The 18,049-nt window shown below is 45.9% G+C and overlaps 1 protein-coding gene across 1 annotated transcript in view; it reads right to left on the bottom strand.

Moving 5' to 3' along the window:
* Clstn2 (calsyntenin 2) overlaps nt 1-18,049 on the bottom strand; it is a 573,808-nt gene that overhangs the window by 127,413 nt on the left and 428,346 nt on the right. The window contains exons 3-4 of the mRNA XM_021728308.3: nt 5,127-5,322; nt 4,234-4,442 (exon numbers count right to left, since the gene is read on the bottom strand). Coding sequence (XP_021583983.2) covers nt 4,234-4,442; nt 5,127-5,322 — 405 coding nt within the window. The remainder of the gene's footprint in view (nt 1-4,233; nt 4,443-5,126; nt 5,323-18,049) is intronic.

Here is an 18,049-nt window from a genome sequence, read left to right as displayed (position 1 = left end):
CTTAGCTGTGAGACACAGCAATAAGAGTTGAGGCTAGCTGCTTGCAGGCACATGGCTAAGGGATCAGACATAGGTACAGCAAATATGGTGGTGAGGTCTGTATCTGCCGTGGGGACACAGGACATTTTTGGATACACCCAGTAGCTATGCTGTTGTCTGGGTTGGGTTCTCATGGCAGCAGAGTTAACTCTGAGAGAGGAAGAAAGGAGGTGGTGGCTTAAGCAACTGGAAATTACAAAAGTGAAAAACTCTGGGTCCTTGATGGCAGAAGCAGAGAGGATCTGTGCAGTTCTGCTGGTTGCTGTTTGCCTTCGTGGCAAAAGCTACCTCTGCAGAGCAGACTGCTGAGGTCCACAGTGGCAAACACCATGAGGTCCTTGGCCAGGAAAGCTATAGGGGGTGTGAGGTGGCTACAGAGCTTTTGAGGTGATCAACAGGGAAGCTACTAGGCTCCTACATAAAGCAGACCACCAGGGCCATGATGGCCCCTGCCACCTTGCTGATTGCGATAGCCCTTGCCCAAATAATTTGTTTCTAGCTATCTCCAGACAGCAAAGCCATGCTGCTCTACCCAGTGATTAGTGTGACACTCAAGTGGGTCATTTGGGGAGGGTCCTGAGAGGCTGGGGAAGCTGGTTGTTCACCTATCCCCCTTTGCTCTGTGAGAGGAACTCATGACCTGGGAAGTACCCTCTCCATGCTCCAGCTGGCCTGGGGGATGGGATGATACAGGTAAAATGAAACTCTTGTTCCTGTCCATTTTGGGGTATGTGGTTATTCTCAATTTTTTCCTAGTGTGTTGCTTTACTTCTTCAATGGACTCCTGAGTTCTCCTAGAACTATTGCTATTTACAGATAGGTGTCCCACTCATTCTTTGTGGAGGGAATGAAGCTGGGCTATCCTAGTCTGCCATCTTGCTGACCTCATTCCACCCTTTGTGTTCATGAACTTAAACACCACTACCACCACACAGTTCTGTCCATTATCATTGAGGGTCAGTAATTTTGTAAGAAGGCCTGGGGACAAACACTCAGGGGACTTGGGTTCCAGCCCCAACTCTGCTACCAGTGTGACGAGGTATTAGCTAGAGTTCTTTACACTCTAGGACTCAGGTTTTCCATTTGTCCAATGGAAACAGAGATCCAGGTTCTGCCTATCTCAGAGAGACTGGCCAAGTGCCAACCAACGGGGGCCTGTATGCCATCTGAAATGAATCTTTCAAGACTGTGACAATATCTCAACTCAGTTACATGATTGTAATCTCGGTCCAGAAATCCATGGGGAGTGAATAAATCTCACCTCCCAATCATGCAGGAAGATATATAATAATCATGGCGTCATGACTGAGCACTCAATTTATAGCAAGGACCCTACAAACATCATCCCCATCGACTGCCTCTATTTGAAGCCTCACAACCCCCACAAAGAGGCAGGGATTGTCTCTGCTGAGATTTCTCAGGGGAGGAATTCAAAGGGAGGGAGGCTGAGGGCCTCTAGTTGGAACGGGCTGAGTCTCCAGTTATAGACAGGTCAGGCTGACTCCACATAGGATCTTCTGTCTTTCTTGCTGCCCTGCCTCCCTTGTTTTCCACTAATGCTAAGAGCCTGGCAGGTTGAAGGGATCAGGATTCATCCACCTGAAGCCAGCGGGTAAAGGGTGTGGAAAGTCTAGGCCTGAATGAGAGGACCCGAAATTCAACAGCACTTTCCCTGATATGCATGGAAGCAAAGAACTTCTTCAAGGAGCTGAGAAAGGTCATCTAAGGAAGAGATGGAGAAGGGCCAACTGGGAAGCTCATTAGAAGGCATGCTGCTTCTGTGTCTGCCCCGAGGTCCTGCCTTCATTACTTGGAAATCTGCTTTTGTAAACCCCAATGTTGGGGGCCCACGCTCCCCGGGAGTGCCCACCCTCTCCCCTTTATCTTATGCGGTAAACCAAAGTTGGAGGCAGAGGCCTGGCAAAGGCCCATTACTCACTTTTAATGAGACAGCCAGGGAAATAAATTGGCATATGTTAGCAAAATGGCTCATCAAGGTGAGTAATTATCTTCATGACCGGGGCAGTTTACCCTCAGATGAAAGAATTTGCATCTCATCTCTCATTGGACTCTGGTTCTCCAGAATAAGGGCAGGAGGCCAAGTGGAGCTTGACCACTGATCACAGATACCTGCTCTTGTCTGATCTTGCTGTTCACCATCGATCTGTCAGATTCCCAAGCTTTCACAGGGAGAGACTGCACAAGTGATCCCAGGGGACAGAAGCCCAGAGGAGAAAAACATGAAGTGGTTGTTTTATATTTTGGTGTGCATGTGTGTGTGTGTGATGGGGACAGGCCACCGGGAGCAGTTCTAACAAGCTCTACTAATTAAACCTTTCTTCTTAGTCCCGCACCAACTATTTCCTCCTTTTATTCCTTATGCACTGATCTTGTGCCCTGGACCATTAGCATCTGGTGATGTCCAGATGTGCAGCTGTCATTCCTATGACTTTTAGCCTTTTGTAAGGGAGCTATCTCAATACTATTTTTTTCTGTCTTCTGAATATTATTTTGTCTTCCAAGACAAATCATCGTCGACTGAAATAACTTAATGAAGCCTCACAACCCCACAAAGAAGCATGGATTGTCTCTGCTGAGATTTCTCAGGGGAGGAAGGTCAGAAATGAGGGCATCTTCTTGGCTTCTGTTATGGTTTAGACATGAGGTGTGCCCCATGAGTGAGACAATGCAAGATTTGACGATGTCACCTCCTGAGCTGCCTTCCTCCTCACACCCTTCTGTCATGGTGTTCTGCCTTACCTTTGGCCAAGACCAATGGTGTCAACCCACTATGAACAGAGACCTCTGAAACCGTGGGTGCCAAATAAACTTTTCCTCCTCTAAAATTATTCTTACCAGGCTTTGGTCACAGCAACCCAAAGCGTAACACAGCTGGCATCTCCTGTGGAATCTGCTCTGGTTCTCAGGTGGCAGGTTCTGCCTGACAGTGAGTTTCTCCCAGGCCTTGATGTTGAGACTTGTAAGCAGGTGACTGATAGCATTCCTCTCTAGACATCGGTAACCAAGAGACGCATGGCTAAGTTTTTGCCTAACTCTGGTTCATGGCATGGTTTGTGCATGAATTTCAGCCTTGATGCCCCCAATTTCCAAGTTTTTTTTTTTCACTAGATGGTAAGCTCCCTGTGGTCAGCCTATTGGTCCAGGGCACAAGATCAGTGCATTAGGAAGTAAAGGAGGAAATATTTGGTAAAAGACTAAGACGAAAGGTTTAATTAGTAGAGCTTGTTAGAACTACTCCCTGTGGCCTGTCCCCCCCACATACACACACACCAAAATATAAAACAACTGCTTCATGTTTTTCTCCTCTGTTTCGAGTTCCACTCTGTCTTTATTCCAAGTGTCCATCACCATTCCTAGAAGTCAGTAAGCAAATAGAGTGTGTGAAGTTCAAATCTTGCAACTTCTGCATCTTTGTGTGGTACATAAGTGTTATTTGAAACAGAAATAATATGCAGACACCCACACATTCACGCCAATAATTAAATAATAAACTTGTCAAATATTCCCGTTTGCTTATAATCAAAGTATTGAAAATCATAGCCAAAGTGGGCTGAGTTGCTCAGGCGTCTGGCTGTGTTGTTTGCATTACTATGAGTTTCGTATTAAAGATTATGGAGAAATATCCAAATGTCTTTATGGGAATGTTTTCAGTTCAGTCTGGGATTGAAGTTCCCATTGGGGTTGAATTTCTCAAAACAGATACTGGCAAGAGCTTTAAGGAATCTGGAATGGATCTCTGGCTTGGGAGGTGGTTCAAATCCCCAGTTTCTCTTTTACAAGGAGCAGGTTGTGGTGGGGGAATCAGGTCACAACTTGTCAAATAGGAACCTCATGGCCACCTGGTGGCACATCTGACATCTGAGTGATGATTGGAAAGTTCTACCAGGAAACGGACGCTCTTCAGTGTCCATATGTGACACTGAGTTCTACAGACTATTCAGTGAGCAGGTTTCTGAGGTTTTTCAAGGGTTGATTCTCCACTTGGAAGGACTGCGGTTTGTGTAAGGCTCATTTCTTTCAGTGCAGGCCTGAGTTCTGGGTCACAAAACCTAACATGGAGGATCTCAGGGAAGCATCAGTGCCAGGTTTATATTCAGGGTCCCGCTAGCCTGCAGAGTAGGGGGTGGTGGATTTGTTTCCCTGACCCTACGGGGGTCGTCCCAGGAAACTCACCATTTCTGTCAATGGCAAAAGGCACATCTGTCGTGACAATTTCGTAGTTGCAGATCTGGCTGTACTGGGGGGAGCAGTCCTCGTCGATGGCCTCCACCTGCAGGATGCTGTCATAGATCTTGCCCTCCGTCACAATGGCCTTGTAGGCGGGCTCTTTGAAGGTGGGAGCAAACTCGTTGACATCCTTCACCTGGATATGGACCACGGCCCTGGGGCGGCACATTGGAAAAAAGGGCTGGTGGTCGGAGAGAATCACACCGTCCTCCCGTCCCTCCCTGGGGGCACTGACTCAGCTGAAGCCAAAGTGGACAGAGCAACAGAAGCAAGGTGGCCATTCATGGCTGAGTCTTCTGTCCTCCCCCAGGGGACCCTCTGTCCTCACCTTGATGAAAACACCCCAGACTCCTCGCTGTTCTTTGTCCTTCTCTGTTACCCAATTGCAGCCAAAGGGCTTCCTCTTCCTCTTCTCCCCTTTCTTGCCCCTTTCATCCATTCCCTCACCCCTTGGGCAGTACCGACTGGACCTCCATAAGGGATAGAACAGAGGAGCCCCCAGGATGGGAGAGGACTGTGCACTGCAGAAACCCAGAGGAGAGCCCTGACCAGTTGTGCAGGCAGGGGTCGCCTTGGGGAACACTTTCTGGAAGAAGTGACTCTGAGCTCCATCCTGAAGGTGGCCTAGGTGTACCTTCCAATGGAGGAGAGCAGGTAGAGTGGCCCTGGACCAGGAAGCAGCTTGTGCAAATGCCTGCAGGGGCTGGGGAACTGCGGAGCAGATGAGCAGGGCAGTGGCCTGGTGCTACCTGTGTATAAGCAGATCTAAGGAGCAGGCGGCCCTGAATGGAGTGAATGGAGGCCAGAGGGACAGGGCGGGACGTGGTGGTGCCACTCACTTGTGTGACTTCTTCCAGGCCGTCTCCCGGGGCCCGGCACCGCAGTCGTAGGCCTGGATGATGAACGTGTACTCCTTCTGCAGCTCACAGTCAATGGGGCTCTTGGCTCGGAGGCGGCCCTCCCCAGATGTCTTGTTGAGCACCACGGCCTCAAAGGGCAGCTCCTGGCCATGGATCTTGAAGGCACAGATTTCCCCTGTGGGAGGAGACCAGATGGTGAGTAGGCATCCTGGGAACGGCCAGACTGCAGACAGAGCCTCTGCCGGACCAGATCCATTAACCCAAAACATCGATGCCATTGACTCCACACATAGGATTCCCCAACCAGGATGACTGGTCTCCAGGGACCCAGAGCCATGTGTTCATTTCAGGGAGAGTAAAATGAAAATGTTTAATGCAAGGAAACATCATCAGGTGAACCCTGATATAATAATAATAATAATAATAATAATAATAATAATAATAATAATAATAATAATAAAATGGTCATTGTGCTGGGGGTGGGGAGGAGTTGGCTGATTTCCCCAGTTTTCCCAGCGTGTTTCCCACTTGCCTTTAGTCCTGTCTGGCATTAAGGAACTTGCCCACAATCAAAAGACACACTGACTGTAGAGGAAAGGAATAAAACACCACCACTTCTCTCAATCTTTGGCCCCATGACAACATCCTCCGTGCTTGAAAGTGTGGTGTATGAACCAGAAGCAGCAGCACTGTGTGGAGCTTATTAGAAATACAGAATTCAGGCATGCCTGTGAGCCCAATGACTCAGGAGGCTGAGGCAGGAGGATGGCAAGTTGGAGGCTAGCCTCAGCAACTTAGCAAGGTTCTAAGCAACTTAGTGAGACCTTGTCTTCAAATAAAAAATAAAAAGGGCTGGGGATGTGACTCAAGAGGTAAAGCACCCTGGGTTCAATCCCAGGTACCAAAAAAAAAAAAAAAAAGAATTACAGAATTACAGAATCCCGAGTCCCACCCAGACCTGAACCAGAATCTGTGTTTTATCTGGATCCATTGATCCATTTGCTCACTTAACTCTGAGCAGTGTTGTTCTCTTCTTTTTATTCCTGGTTTAAACACCCCACATTGCTGCAGTCAGATTCTCACCTCCCCACCTCTCCATGATGTGTTTCCACCCACCCTTCCCAGTGGAGACTCGGGAGCCACTTGGAATGGCTATTTCCTCTTTTCAAACAGTGGGATGCGTCTATGTGAGTTCAAGATTCCCCATGGAGCCCAAAGAGCTAACTTCTTAAAGAGCAAAACACGTTGTAAAATTAATGCATCTCACCCCTTCCGCTGTGTTAATGTTTCCCATAACTGTTTCTCTACATTAAAACTCGAAGGACATGAGGATATCTCTTTTTTTCTCCATTGGTGGTTATTTACGCCTTGAACCCCAACGAGCAAGCAAGCCCTGTAGCTAATGCCTTGCAATATGCTGAATATTCAAGACACATTCTCCTCCAGCGCTGAGAGCACTCATGGGCTTTTCAGAGAAATGATGTGCACACATGTATAAACAGAGACCATTCTTAGAGCAAAGGGGCATGTGAGCATTATGTGGGCAGGACAGAGGCTACTGGGGAGTAAAACAGGCCCAGAGTTGAGAGAACTGGATTCAAATTCCAGATTCACCACTTGCTAACTGGTAGGCATAAGTCAGCTCACATTGCTTCTCTGGGTCTCATCTGGCTCACCTGTAAGATGTTCCAGGAGATGGTGTTGGGGAAGAGGGATCTGCTCTTGAGATGCTATGTCCTTGGTCTGACATTGCCTCAGTTACACCCAGGATACACCAGGAGGCCTTCCCTGGTGTGACTCAGGCACCTGCTTATCTCTCCCTAGTCCAGGCTGGCACAGCTGTTTATAAACACTGACGCAGAGGCAAGTGGGTAATGTGATTGCTTGCCTGCTTCAGCCAATGAGCTTTGTATTTCTATCTACATTATCTCATTTGACTTTCATAACAAACCTGCCAGGCAGGTGTTTTACACAAACTTATGCAAATTAGAAGGAGGGAGGAAGAGGCTCAGGAAGGTTAGTTACTTGGCCAAGGTCACAGGGCTAAGGTGTGGCTGTGCTTTGGATATGTGCACCACATAGAATATCCAAACAGCCCCATGACCTCTAAGTGGACTCCTGGGGGATGTTTCTAGGAACATTCTGCATTCCTATTTAAGCCTTGCTCAGGAAAGAAATCCCCTGTTTTACATACAGGAGGGGTGCCCTGATCTCTTACTAACAATGTTTTCTAAGATGTTCAATCAATAACAATCTTACCTTTAGGCTTTATTTTTATTATTATTATTATTTCTTCAACCTTCCATTTCATTACTAATACCTATTTTTTACTACCTCCCCTCCTGGCTATTTCTTAAATACAGTTGTAGAATCATGGACAAGAGAGACAGGTCATGGACCAGGTCCTTGCAAGAGCGCTGGTTCCATTCGCTGCCACGGCTCAGGCTCAGGAGCACTGGGTATTTTGAAGAGTCTAGTTCTGCCGTCTTCAGGGCAGGATGATAGGTTTCATCTGATCTCAAGTTTAATTTCTGCTCTGAGTTTGCTGGAGTTGAAAGGATGAACCTCTAAAATGCCTGCCTTGTGATTCTATCCCAAGATCAATGCCAATGTGAAAATGTTACCCGTGTACCCAAACTGGTTCTAGGGCATTCTGTGGAGTGTCCAACCAGCGTCATGATTATAAGGCTAATCAGACCATTTCTCTTTCAAGAGCCAAGTTAAACCAAAAATAGATGAGAGTAATTTTTCTGTTGAAAACATCTGATCACAACCAAAGTAGTTCTCAAGACTCAGCAATCCTTAACAAGAGAAAGGGGAACAGGGAGGGAGAGGAGAAAAGAGGAGATGGCAGAGGAGATACAACACAAGGACACATAAACGCCAGGGTCACATAGTTCCATTGAGCTTAGCCTCAGTACAAGCTGATAGAACTTTTTTCCCCCTGAGAGGTAATGAAGTCCCAGACCCTTTACTTGGCCTGGAGACACTAGGCCTGGAGACCCAAAGACAAATGACACGGGTACCTTAAAATATTCCACTCCTTACCTACAGACAGGCAGGCAAGGCCATGCAATAGTGGCTTAGCTGTCCCCAGCTCAGACTGAAATAAGATTTCATCCCTTTTGAACGAAAAATCTAGAATTCAAGTTACCCTGGTTTATTTAGCCTCTTCTTCTGACACTGTGCGCCTTTTGCAAAAGACTGCAGTTGTTAAATCATTCGTTCGCTTAATGTTAAGGTTTGGATCCTGAATGTCCCCCAAAGGTCATGTGTCCAAAGCTTGGTCCCCAGTAACATCCAGAGGTGGTGCTCCATCCCTAGGGCTCTGACCTCATCAGTGGATGAACCCACTGAGAGCCAAATGGACTCATGGGAGGTGGTAGAAACCACAGGTGATAGCATGGTGGGAGGCAGAAGGTCACTGTAGGTGTGCCCTGACAGGGTAGTATCTCTGGTCCCTTCCCTCCCAGCTTTCTCCCTCTCTCTCCTGTCTCTCTCCCTCTCTGGTTTCTGGCTGCCATAAGCTGACAGCTTTCTTACTCCACACCCTTCCGCCATGATGTTTTGCCTCTGCTCAAGCCTAAAGCCATGGAGCCAGTGGACCATGGATTGGATCCTCTGAAACCTTGAGCCAAGATAAATCTTTCCTCCTCTTAAGTTGCTTGCCTCAGGTATTTGTCACAGTGACAAAAAAAACCCTACTAACACACTTAATCAATATTTATTAGGAACTAAGTGCCAGACACCGGTGAAGCAGGGATGAACAGAACCAGAGCCAGCCCTGGCCACAAGCTTCTAGCAAGCCCAGTCGGGGAGGGAAACAGGCTCTGAAATAGCCACCTACCTAAGGGGACAGTGATGGTCGGGGACCCTTGTGGTGAGGGAGAACAGTGTGCTGTTAGGAGCCCTGGCCTGGTCAGGAGGGATGCCCCTTGTTAAAGGATGTGAGGGCGGGGCTGAGACCATTGGAAGAGGAAGTGGGAGGGGCTCTGGCCCCAGGGAGCTGGGCTTAGGAATCTCCAGAAGGAAGGCATTTTGCTGAGGTCCCAGAGACTGCAGGGTCCAGTGTGGCAGGAGTGGAAGCTCCTGGGGCAGGGTCAGCTTCATGGGCATGTGACCTGAGAGCCACACAACTCAGGGCTCAGAAGGGTTCTGAGCTTGCTTTCAATCTCTGTTGCTGGTCTTGAAATTCTTCATAATTTTATCTTTTATTTATTTATTGGTACCAGGGATTGAACCCAGAGGTGCTTAACCACTGAGTCACATCCCCAGCCCTTTTTAAAAAAAAATAAATATTTTGAGACACGGTCTTGCTTGAGTTGCTTAGGGTCTCGCTAGGTTGCTGAGATTGGCTTTGAACTTGTGATCCTCCTGCTTCAGCCTCCTGAGTGGCTGGGATTACAGGTGTGCACCCCCACGCCTGACCATAATTTTTACCTTTGACCTTGAGTTTGTGAACGAAGTCTTAGGGGACAATGGAGCACGTCATGAGAAGAGATGGGCAGTGTGCGTGCCCACTGGGTCCTGCTGCCCCACTTTGACTCAGGATGCTCCGGGGGCACAGGATGGACCATGACACTCAGGACTCTGAGCCAGAACAGGTGGGCATGGGACCTCGTCGCCTGAGTGGGAAGCTGGCAGCCTTATGGGCTGTGCTTTCAATTTGAACCACAATTGTTTGGAGTGTGAGAAGATGGCAGCGGTGTTCGGAGAGCAGGATCTTCGGGAACCGTCGTATCCTTGCTGAAAATGATATCAGCAAGGGGAAGGGCGAGAACAGAGAGCTGCTTCTCTCTGCTTTTCTTTGCCTGCACCCATGAGCCAAAGCAGAAAGAGCTGGTAGAAAGTGCACATCCCAAGAGGTGAAATAAAAACTGCAAAGTCTGTTTGTTGAGCCTTTACGTGGATATGAATTAAATATGGATGCATACCTGAACTAGAAAATGCAAATTCTACCATTCTGGTGATTCAGCACACCAGTTAAATGCTTCTATTTATATCGAAAACTGGAATTGCAAAATATCAAGATAAATCCTAAAATGCAGACTAATACTTTAAACTTTTAATTTGTCTTTACTTAGATCTACACTTAATAGGAAATTTAAAATATCACCACAAGTTGAGAAAGAGAAAAAAAGGTGGAAGGAAATTCCTGAGACGGAGTCCTAGGAAGAGAGATATTTAAAACTGCAGTTCTCTGCGTCCGAGACTCACACCTGGCTGTCTTGATGTTTTGTGAGCCATTGCTGGAATTGGTCATCACTGATAGAGAACTTCAGTGGGAAGATGGTGTACTTATAACAAGAAAAATCAGACCAAACAGTCTCCAGATAAAAATATCACTATCAGAATCTTGCTCTCCAACAAGCTTGCTTGGGTGGGGCTTGTGTGCTGGGAGTACTGTGAGGAGCATGCACAACAGAGCAGGTGCCTCAGGCTGGCAAGGGGTTGAGAGGGGAGAAAGGCTGCTGGGCCTCTGTGTGTCACCTTGTAACTGGTGTGGCCTACAGAGGCTGAGCCTGGCTTCACCAGGATTCAGAGGGAAACATCTGAATTCAGAACGTATTGTGTTTCTATGCTTGCATGCTTTTTTTTTTGTGGGAAGAGGGTACCGGGGATGGAACTCAGGGGCTCTCTACCACTGAGCCACATCCCCAACCCTATTTTGTATTTTATTTAGAGACAGGGTCTCACTGAATTGCCTTGCTTTTGCTGAGGCTGGCTTTGAACTCGAGATCTTCCTGCCTCAGTCTCCCGAGCCACTGGGATTACAGGTATGCACCACCTTGCCTGGCTGCTGGAATGCTCTTGAGCAACAGATTGTGTTCTTCATTTTCTAGATGAGGAAACTGAGTCTTAGGAAGTTGAAGTGGATCATCGAAGGTCACTTGGATAGTAAGGAACCATCTTCAAAGGCTGAAGCCAGATCCTCTTTGTTTTTTAATGCCACTTAGCACTGGGTCACTGTGAGGTTGCTGGACAATAGTTGTTCAAGTTGCAATTGGTGGATACCTGGGATCCCCAAGAAGCTTAGTGGAGGGAGGTGTCCACAAAAATTAAAAAGACTATAATATCAATACTAAGATGTTTTCACTCTGCACCAAAAGCTTGAAGTTATTTTTTTGGAGAAAACACCTGGCTGGGGCCACGCTCTCAGGTTTGAAGAAGGAGCGTGGGTCTCTGGGATCTTCTCCTCCAGGCTGGGAGGTCCCTCCAGATCAAGTTGGAGGCATCTGCTCTGGGCCTGCACACTCTACGTTCCCCCCACCCCCAATGTGTGCTCGGCACACAGTCAACACTGACGGCCCCCCTGGAGGGCCGGGCAGAAGAGCAAGGGTTTGGGGCAGGCTGTACAGCTGTCCATAGAGTCATCCGTTGTCACTTTAATTATCCTAAAATGGGAAAGGACAAATGCTGATCATGTCCAAAGGTAATCCTGCTCAGAATATCAAATTAGAAAATAAATCTACTCTTAAAACAATCAGCTAAACTCACCCACTTCAGATTGAACTTAAAGTCTTCAGAAGCAGAAAACTACAATAAAAAGGTTGCTAGATTGTCACTTTGGGTGATGATCAGAGGTCTGGGTGTCGATCAGAGGTCTGGGTGTCGGGAAGATTCGGGGATTCTTCTTGCATTGAGTCCTATCTCAGCTTTTCTTAGGTCTATGACCTTGGGTGGCTCCCAAGTTCCTTTCCATTACAGCTAGGGACACTGACCATGTTTAATCCAGAAAGTGCCCTGAAGCTACAGTGAGACATTTAATGTGGAAGTGCTTTGGGAAGTAGAAAGGTCTCTGGGCTTTTTATTATTACAATTATAATACAGGCTGTCTTCTGGCCCACAAGGTCCTATGCTTATTGTCACCTTACCTCCATTCCCATTAGAAGTCAAAGTGGGTGGGGATGGGGGGGGTCACCATTTATCATTTTTTGTCTACTTAAAATTGAGTCAAATAAAACATTCTTTTAAAAGTCATTCTCCCAAAGCTCTGTGCTGAGATCAAAATCCCCTTCTTTCTGGAAGATTAACCTAGCATGGTTATGTGTTTCTGAACAAAAGACAAGGCGTTATTCCTCATTCGGCAATATTTATTGAACAAATAAATGATGTAGCAACTTATATATATATGCTGAGAAGTGTGGGGAGGTCCCCGTGGCTCAGCCCATCATAACCAGGTCAAGCAGAGAAAGAGCAGGTATTCAGGGGTCATTTGGTCTGCTCAGTGGACAGTGGTTCTGGAATTGAGGGACTCAGGTGAAAAGCACACAGTACTCATGTACTCAGCGAGCCTTCCCTGGACATAACGAATATAGTAAGAAGCAACTGGATCATAGTGTTAGTTTGTAGCAATCATGGAGGTTCACATTTGCTGAGGGCCATTGCCAAGTAGGAATGACGCATCGAAATTTCCTTGCCAGCGTACCCCATGTTGCTTAGAGGAAGGACTCGTGGAAATGGACTTGCCTTGGACATTCACTGTGACATTGAATGTATGTTTGAGAAAGGTGACCCTGCTCAAGGACCAGGGTGGATCCAGGTTTAGGGTGTATCCTGCAGGGTTTAGGGCATTCCCGGTTTAGGACAATCTGGGTTTAGGGCGGTTCCAGGTTTAAGGTTATTCCTGCTGGGAATAGGGCGTATCCTGCTGCCTGAGTTCCTGTTGAGTTCTCGTGGAATTCAGAAAGTATTTTGGGATTCAAAGCCTGGTGAAGTAGGTGAATTTTGCGGGCAGAACTTGGATTTCCCCAGAACATGTGTAGAGGCCGGTGTGAGTTCGGGAATAAAGAGTTGCTGTTTGAATCTACAAGGTGTGTGGTGGCTCGTGATTCTGTGCCCAGCCAGACTGCGGCACACATTTACTAAATGTCATCTGCACTGAGCCAGGCACTTAGGGTTACAGTGGGAACAGCCTCCATCTCTAATGTGCTGACCTGCTTGGCTAGTGAGGGAGACCCCGATGAAGCAGAAGTCAGCTCTGTCTTTGCAGATAGAAGGAGGTGGGAGGGCCAGGACATGCTGCAAAGTCTGGAACAGGTGTATTTGCTGGGTGTTGGGAGAACAGAAATGATGAGTGAATCTTTTCTTATAAATACTTCCAGAGTCAGTTGCTTGGTATCATGGAGCCACCACAGAGGAAACCAGTAGCTCCAAGAAAAAAGGAGCTTCAGCCTCAACAACTTTGCTAAAACCCTGCGTGAACCCAGTCCTGTGTGTCTGGGATGGCATTTCAGTGCTTCTGTTCCAAGATACAGCAGGTGGGGCAGCTCAGAGACCAAAGTCAGGTAAACCTGGATCCAGAGTCTCACTCTCCACTCACCATCTTTGTAATCTTGAGAAAGAACGTCTCCAGACCTCCATTTCCCCATCTGCTTAATGGGAATACAACTGTCTTTCTCCTGTTTTAACCACAATATAATCAGAACAGAATATTTTGATTTATTTTTTTTTAACTGACAATTTACTACAGCAGGAGCTGGGGTCCATCATTTGTGCAGAGCTACATAATTTCATTCTCGCAAAAGTTTTATGCAAAAGACAGCAGAAAATAGCTATAGAACAGGACAGGCACTTCTAGTCTACCCTTGTGCCTGTGCCCAGGTGATCCGTCCCCAGGCTAATGCTGCCTGCCTGGTTGGTCCTAAGGAGCCCACAAATCTAGTCAGATGCTATGAAATGCACGGAGGAGGGAGGGACCAAGGCAGCCACATGGAATAGGATGGAGCCTGAGTTTGTAATAGATGCAATTTAAATATTTGCTGAGAGAGTGCTTTAAACCCTAAGCACCTCAAAAGTCACAGTCTGAAAGCTAATCACAAAGTGGGGATAAGTAGCTTTCCCACTGTCAAGCCAGAATGGGGGCCTGCCATGTTAGGGTAGGGAGCCTCCTCTTTTTCCCCCACAGCTCTTAGGCGACAGGTAAGCCAGCCTCGCACCAGGATCATTACTGGAAGGAATCCCAGTGAACTGGGACCTGTCCTTTAGGAAAGTGACAAATGGCGACACACCTTTGCAGAAAGGTCCCCTACTCATATAATGGCCCTTCACTGCTGTTCAATTTCTCCACCTACAGGATTTTCATAAGCATCTGCCTCCTGCAGGGCAGGGTAGGGTGACCTTAGCAGGTGCAGAGGTTCCCAGAAGCCTAGACTGAGTCCCAGCTGGGTTTCAGAAGCCTACACAGGGCCAGATAATTCAAGCCATTTGAGGTGAATGCATGCTGTGTCCCTCTCAAGGTACAGGGCCGACTCTCACGGCCTCCTCAGTCCACCAGAGGAAGATTTGGGATGCAGACAGAATGGGTGGGAATCTTGCCTGAAGTGAAGTCTTTGGAATCTCTTCCCGTCCACTTTCCCTGTGTCCAAACCCAGGTCTGATGTGGGACCACAAGGTTGACCCAGCCAGAAGTGACCTCGAGGCCTTGTTTGTCCCCAACTAATTAAAATGAAAATACGACATTTTGTCCTCCACTTCCTTATCTGTGATGCTCATCCTCAGGGGACTCAGCCCAGGAAGTCTTCCTGCAAAGGCCACCTGCACTCTGCCCCACTGAGGTCCTTGCTCCCATAGGGTGGCTCTCCAACCCTTGACCCGGGCCTCGCTGACCAAGGAGATAGCTCTTCCATTTTGCTTACTTTTTATTCTTTACAATTTATATTTAAGAACAGATACTCAGCTCATCTACTGGAAAACTTTCAAGGATGTTTGTGCGTGTGATCAAAAAAAAATTTTTTTTCAATTATAAACAGTAGGAAATCTAAATATGGATCAAGCCTTTCTGACGAAAATTTAGAGTCCAAGTTGAGACTCGGACTGAAGTGAAGTCTAAGTGTCAAAGACACAATGGATTTGAAAGACTTTTAAAATGAAGAGTAGAATTTATTTTTTATTCGATAATATGTTGACATGATAATTTTGGGCTATTTTGGGTTAAGTAACCTATCTTACGAAAATCGATTTTACCTGATACTTTTTACTGATATAATGTGGCTACTAGAAAACACACAATTACGCCTGTGGTTTAAATGATGTTGCTGTAAGATTGAGCAGCTCTACACAATTAATAGCGGACATCATTCAAGGCTAATGTTCCCACCCAGAATAAATGAAAAGCAGAAAAGATGCCTTCCAAAATCGCTATAGAATTATTCTGCTTTTTTTTTTTGCTGAATTTTATTTTCCTGGCATAATTGCTAATATTTAGAATAATGCTCCCTCTTAAAATGACAGCCCATTTGACCTGCTCCAGATGGAGAAGTCACATTTAACTCCATTTTCCAAACTGCTCATTGTCAGGCCTCAAATTAGCATTGCCTCTTCATGATCGCTGGGACCGTATTGGTGTAGGACACGAAGATATTTTTTTAAATGTAATAACCATGAATATTAAAATAATAGCATATTGGTCACTTGTAGAAATGAGTTGTATGTGCCGAGAAGTGGCTTCGACGATCAGCTAAGCAGAAATCTTTCTGCAATAGGATCCTAGCGATAGAATTCACCAGAATTGAAACTGGGTAATTCTTAACAGAGAAACTTTTGAGATTCTAAAATCACTTTTAAGTGCTGTTAGGTTTATTTGTAATGATAAAACAATAATTTTATAAAATAAGTCTATATTGCATATCAAGTCATTCTGATGGTGTTCTGGTTGCACTATTTCTAACAAGAATGATTGACATTCACACAAAATATGTACTATGCATGTTTAAATGATATGGGGGTGGGGGGGTCTAAAGGCAAGAAGAGGGACTTGGGGAGTTCTGTCTCTGATCTAGAAGAGTGAACTCCTAAGACACCACCCTCTCACCATAGCACCAGAGAACTGGAAAAATGCCCACCTACCCTGCAAAACGTCTAAGTGCTCTGGAGAGTGATTTAAAATAGGCAGATCTGGGAGAGGAGATGAATCCTGTAGGAAGTTCTCAGCTGGGGTGAGTTTTTTGGTTCAAACCTTTGTCCTGAGGATGGCTGCAGCCCTGGGGTGCAGGGGCCAAAACTTTGATAGGAAGCCTTCAGGAGGGGTAACATATGTCTTGGTTGCTAGAGTGTCAGAGGCAACTCTCAAAGAGGAAGGAGCAGCCTACACCCTACAAGCTGGGCAGGTGGAATGTCCTGGGAATAGGATGGGAACCGGTGCCCAAGGTGGGTGGAGAAAGCTATAGCTTAAATATAGTTGAGTTCATGGCCTGTTGGAAGAAAAGGCCAACCCACTTTTTGAAGGAATATAACATGCCAGTCTTCTCAACATCATGTTCAAAGTGTCCAGGATACAGTCCCAGCTTCCTTGGCAATATGAAGACCCCCCCCCCCAGTGGGACCCCTTATTAAGAAAAAAAGACAACAGAAGCCAACCTGGAGAAAACTCAGGTATTTGAATTCTCAAATGAGCATGTTAAGTAAATTATTTGTTTGCTCAGAACACATACAGCAAAAATGGACAGAGTTCAAGGGAGAGATGGAGAATCCCGCAGTCATAACAGGAGAATTGTGATGCCTCTCTTTCAGTAACGAATTGAGCAAGAGACAAAGGTCAAATCCATGAAGTCACTGATACTCTCAACACCACTCTCCTCCACACTCAGCTGACATGTGGAGAAGGTCCTGTTCAATCACAGAGCACACTCAACCTCAGGTCTCATTCATTCTGACCACCTGCTACGAAGAAGTCCTGAAAATGTAGTGTGTTCTCTGGCCACGGGAGAGATAAAGCAGAAATCCACATTTAACAAGAGACCTAGAGAAACCCCAGATAGTTAGAAATTAAATGATACACATCAATACACGGATGGAAGAAAAATCAAAAGGGAAATTAGAAAATAATTGGAATTGAAGATAACACAGATACCACCCATCGAAATTTGTTGGATGCCGTGAACTCTGTGCTTAGAGAGAAACATATAGCTTTATAAGCAGGTTATGAAGAATGAACAATCTAAAATCAAGAAGCTAGAAAAAGAGCAAAGTAGGCCCAAGATAAGTAGATTTTTTAAAAACACCCTATTTTTGTATTTAAATCATATAAAAGAATTTGAATATTATATAACACTTGAAAGGCTGGTAGCATACACAGACACACAGCTTTGCACCACAGGCCTATATGGTTCATTAATGAATTCTATCATATGACCAAATGGGAAAGACACCAATTACAAGGGATTTGTTTTTAGAAAATACAGGAGAAAGGAATGCTTTTTAAAAATTCTTTCTCAGGCTGGGGATGTGGCTCAAGTGGTAATGCGCTCACCTGGCATGTGCGGGGCACTGGGTTTGATCCTCAGCACCACATAAAAATAAAATAAAGATGTTGTGTCCACGGAAAACTAAAAAATAAATATTAAAAACTTCTCTCTCTCTCTCTCTCTCTCTCTCTCTCTCTCTCTCCCTCTCTCTCTCTCTCTCAAAAAAAAAAATCTAAGCTGGGTATGGTGGTACACACCTGTAATCCCAGTGGCTCAGGAGGCTGAGGAAGGAGGATCACAAGTTCAAAGCCAGCCTCAGCAACATAGTGAGGCCCTAAGTAACTCAGTGAGACCCTGCCTCTAAATAAAATAACTTTAAAAAGGGCTGGGGATGTGGCTCAGTGGTTAAGGGCTCCTGGGTTTAATCTCTGGTACCAAAAAAAAGAAAAAAAAATTTCTAAGAGGCCAGCATTACCCTCATAGCAAAATGGGCTTGGACATTATAAGCAAAGACAGAGACCTCTGTCTGTGAACATAGTTGCAAGCATCCTCAACAATGTATCTTAGCAGATTTAATCCAATTCTATAAAAAGGATCATGGCTTAGTAGAATTTATGCCAAGAATGCAAGATTCAGTCCCTATAATCCACCATCTTAACAGGCTACAGGAGAAAAATAAAAATGAGTTGAATAGATGCAAAAAAGAATTTGGCAAAA

This window comes from Ictidomys tridecemlineatus, chromosome 3 (genome assembly GCF_052094955.1).
Source record: "Ictidomys tridecemlineatus isolate mIctTri1 chromosome 3, mIctTri1.hap1, whole genome shotgun sequence".
Lineage (NCBI taxonomy): Eukaryota > Metazoa > Chordata > Mammalia > Rodentia > Sciuridae > Ictidomys > Ictidomys tridecemlineatus.
This window is presented reverse-complemented; position numbering and strand designations above follow the sequence as displayed.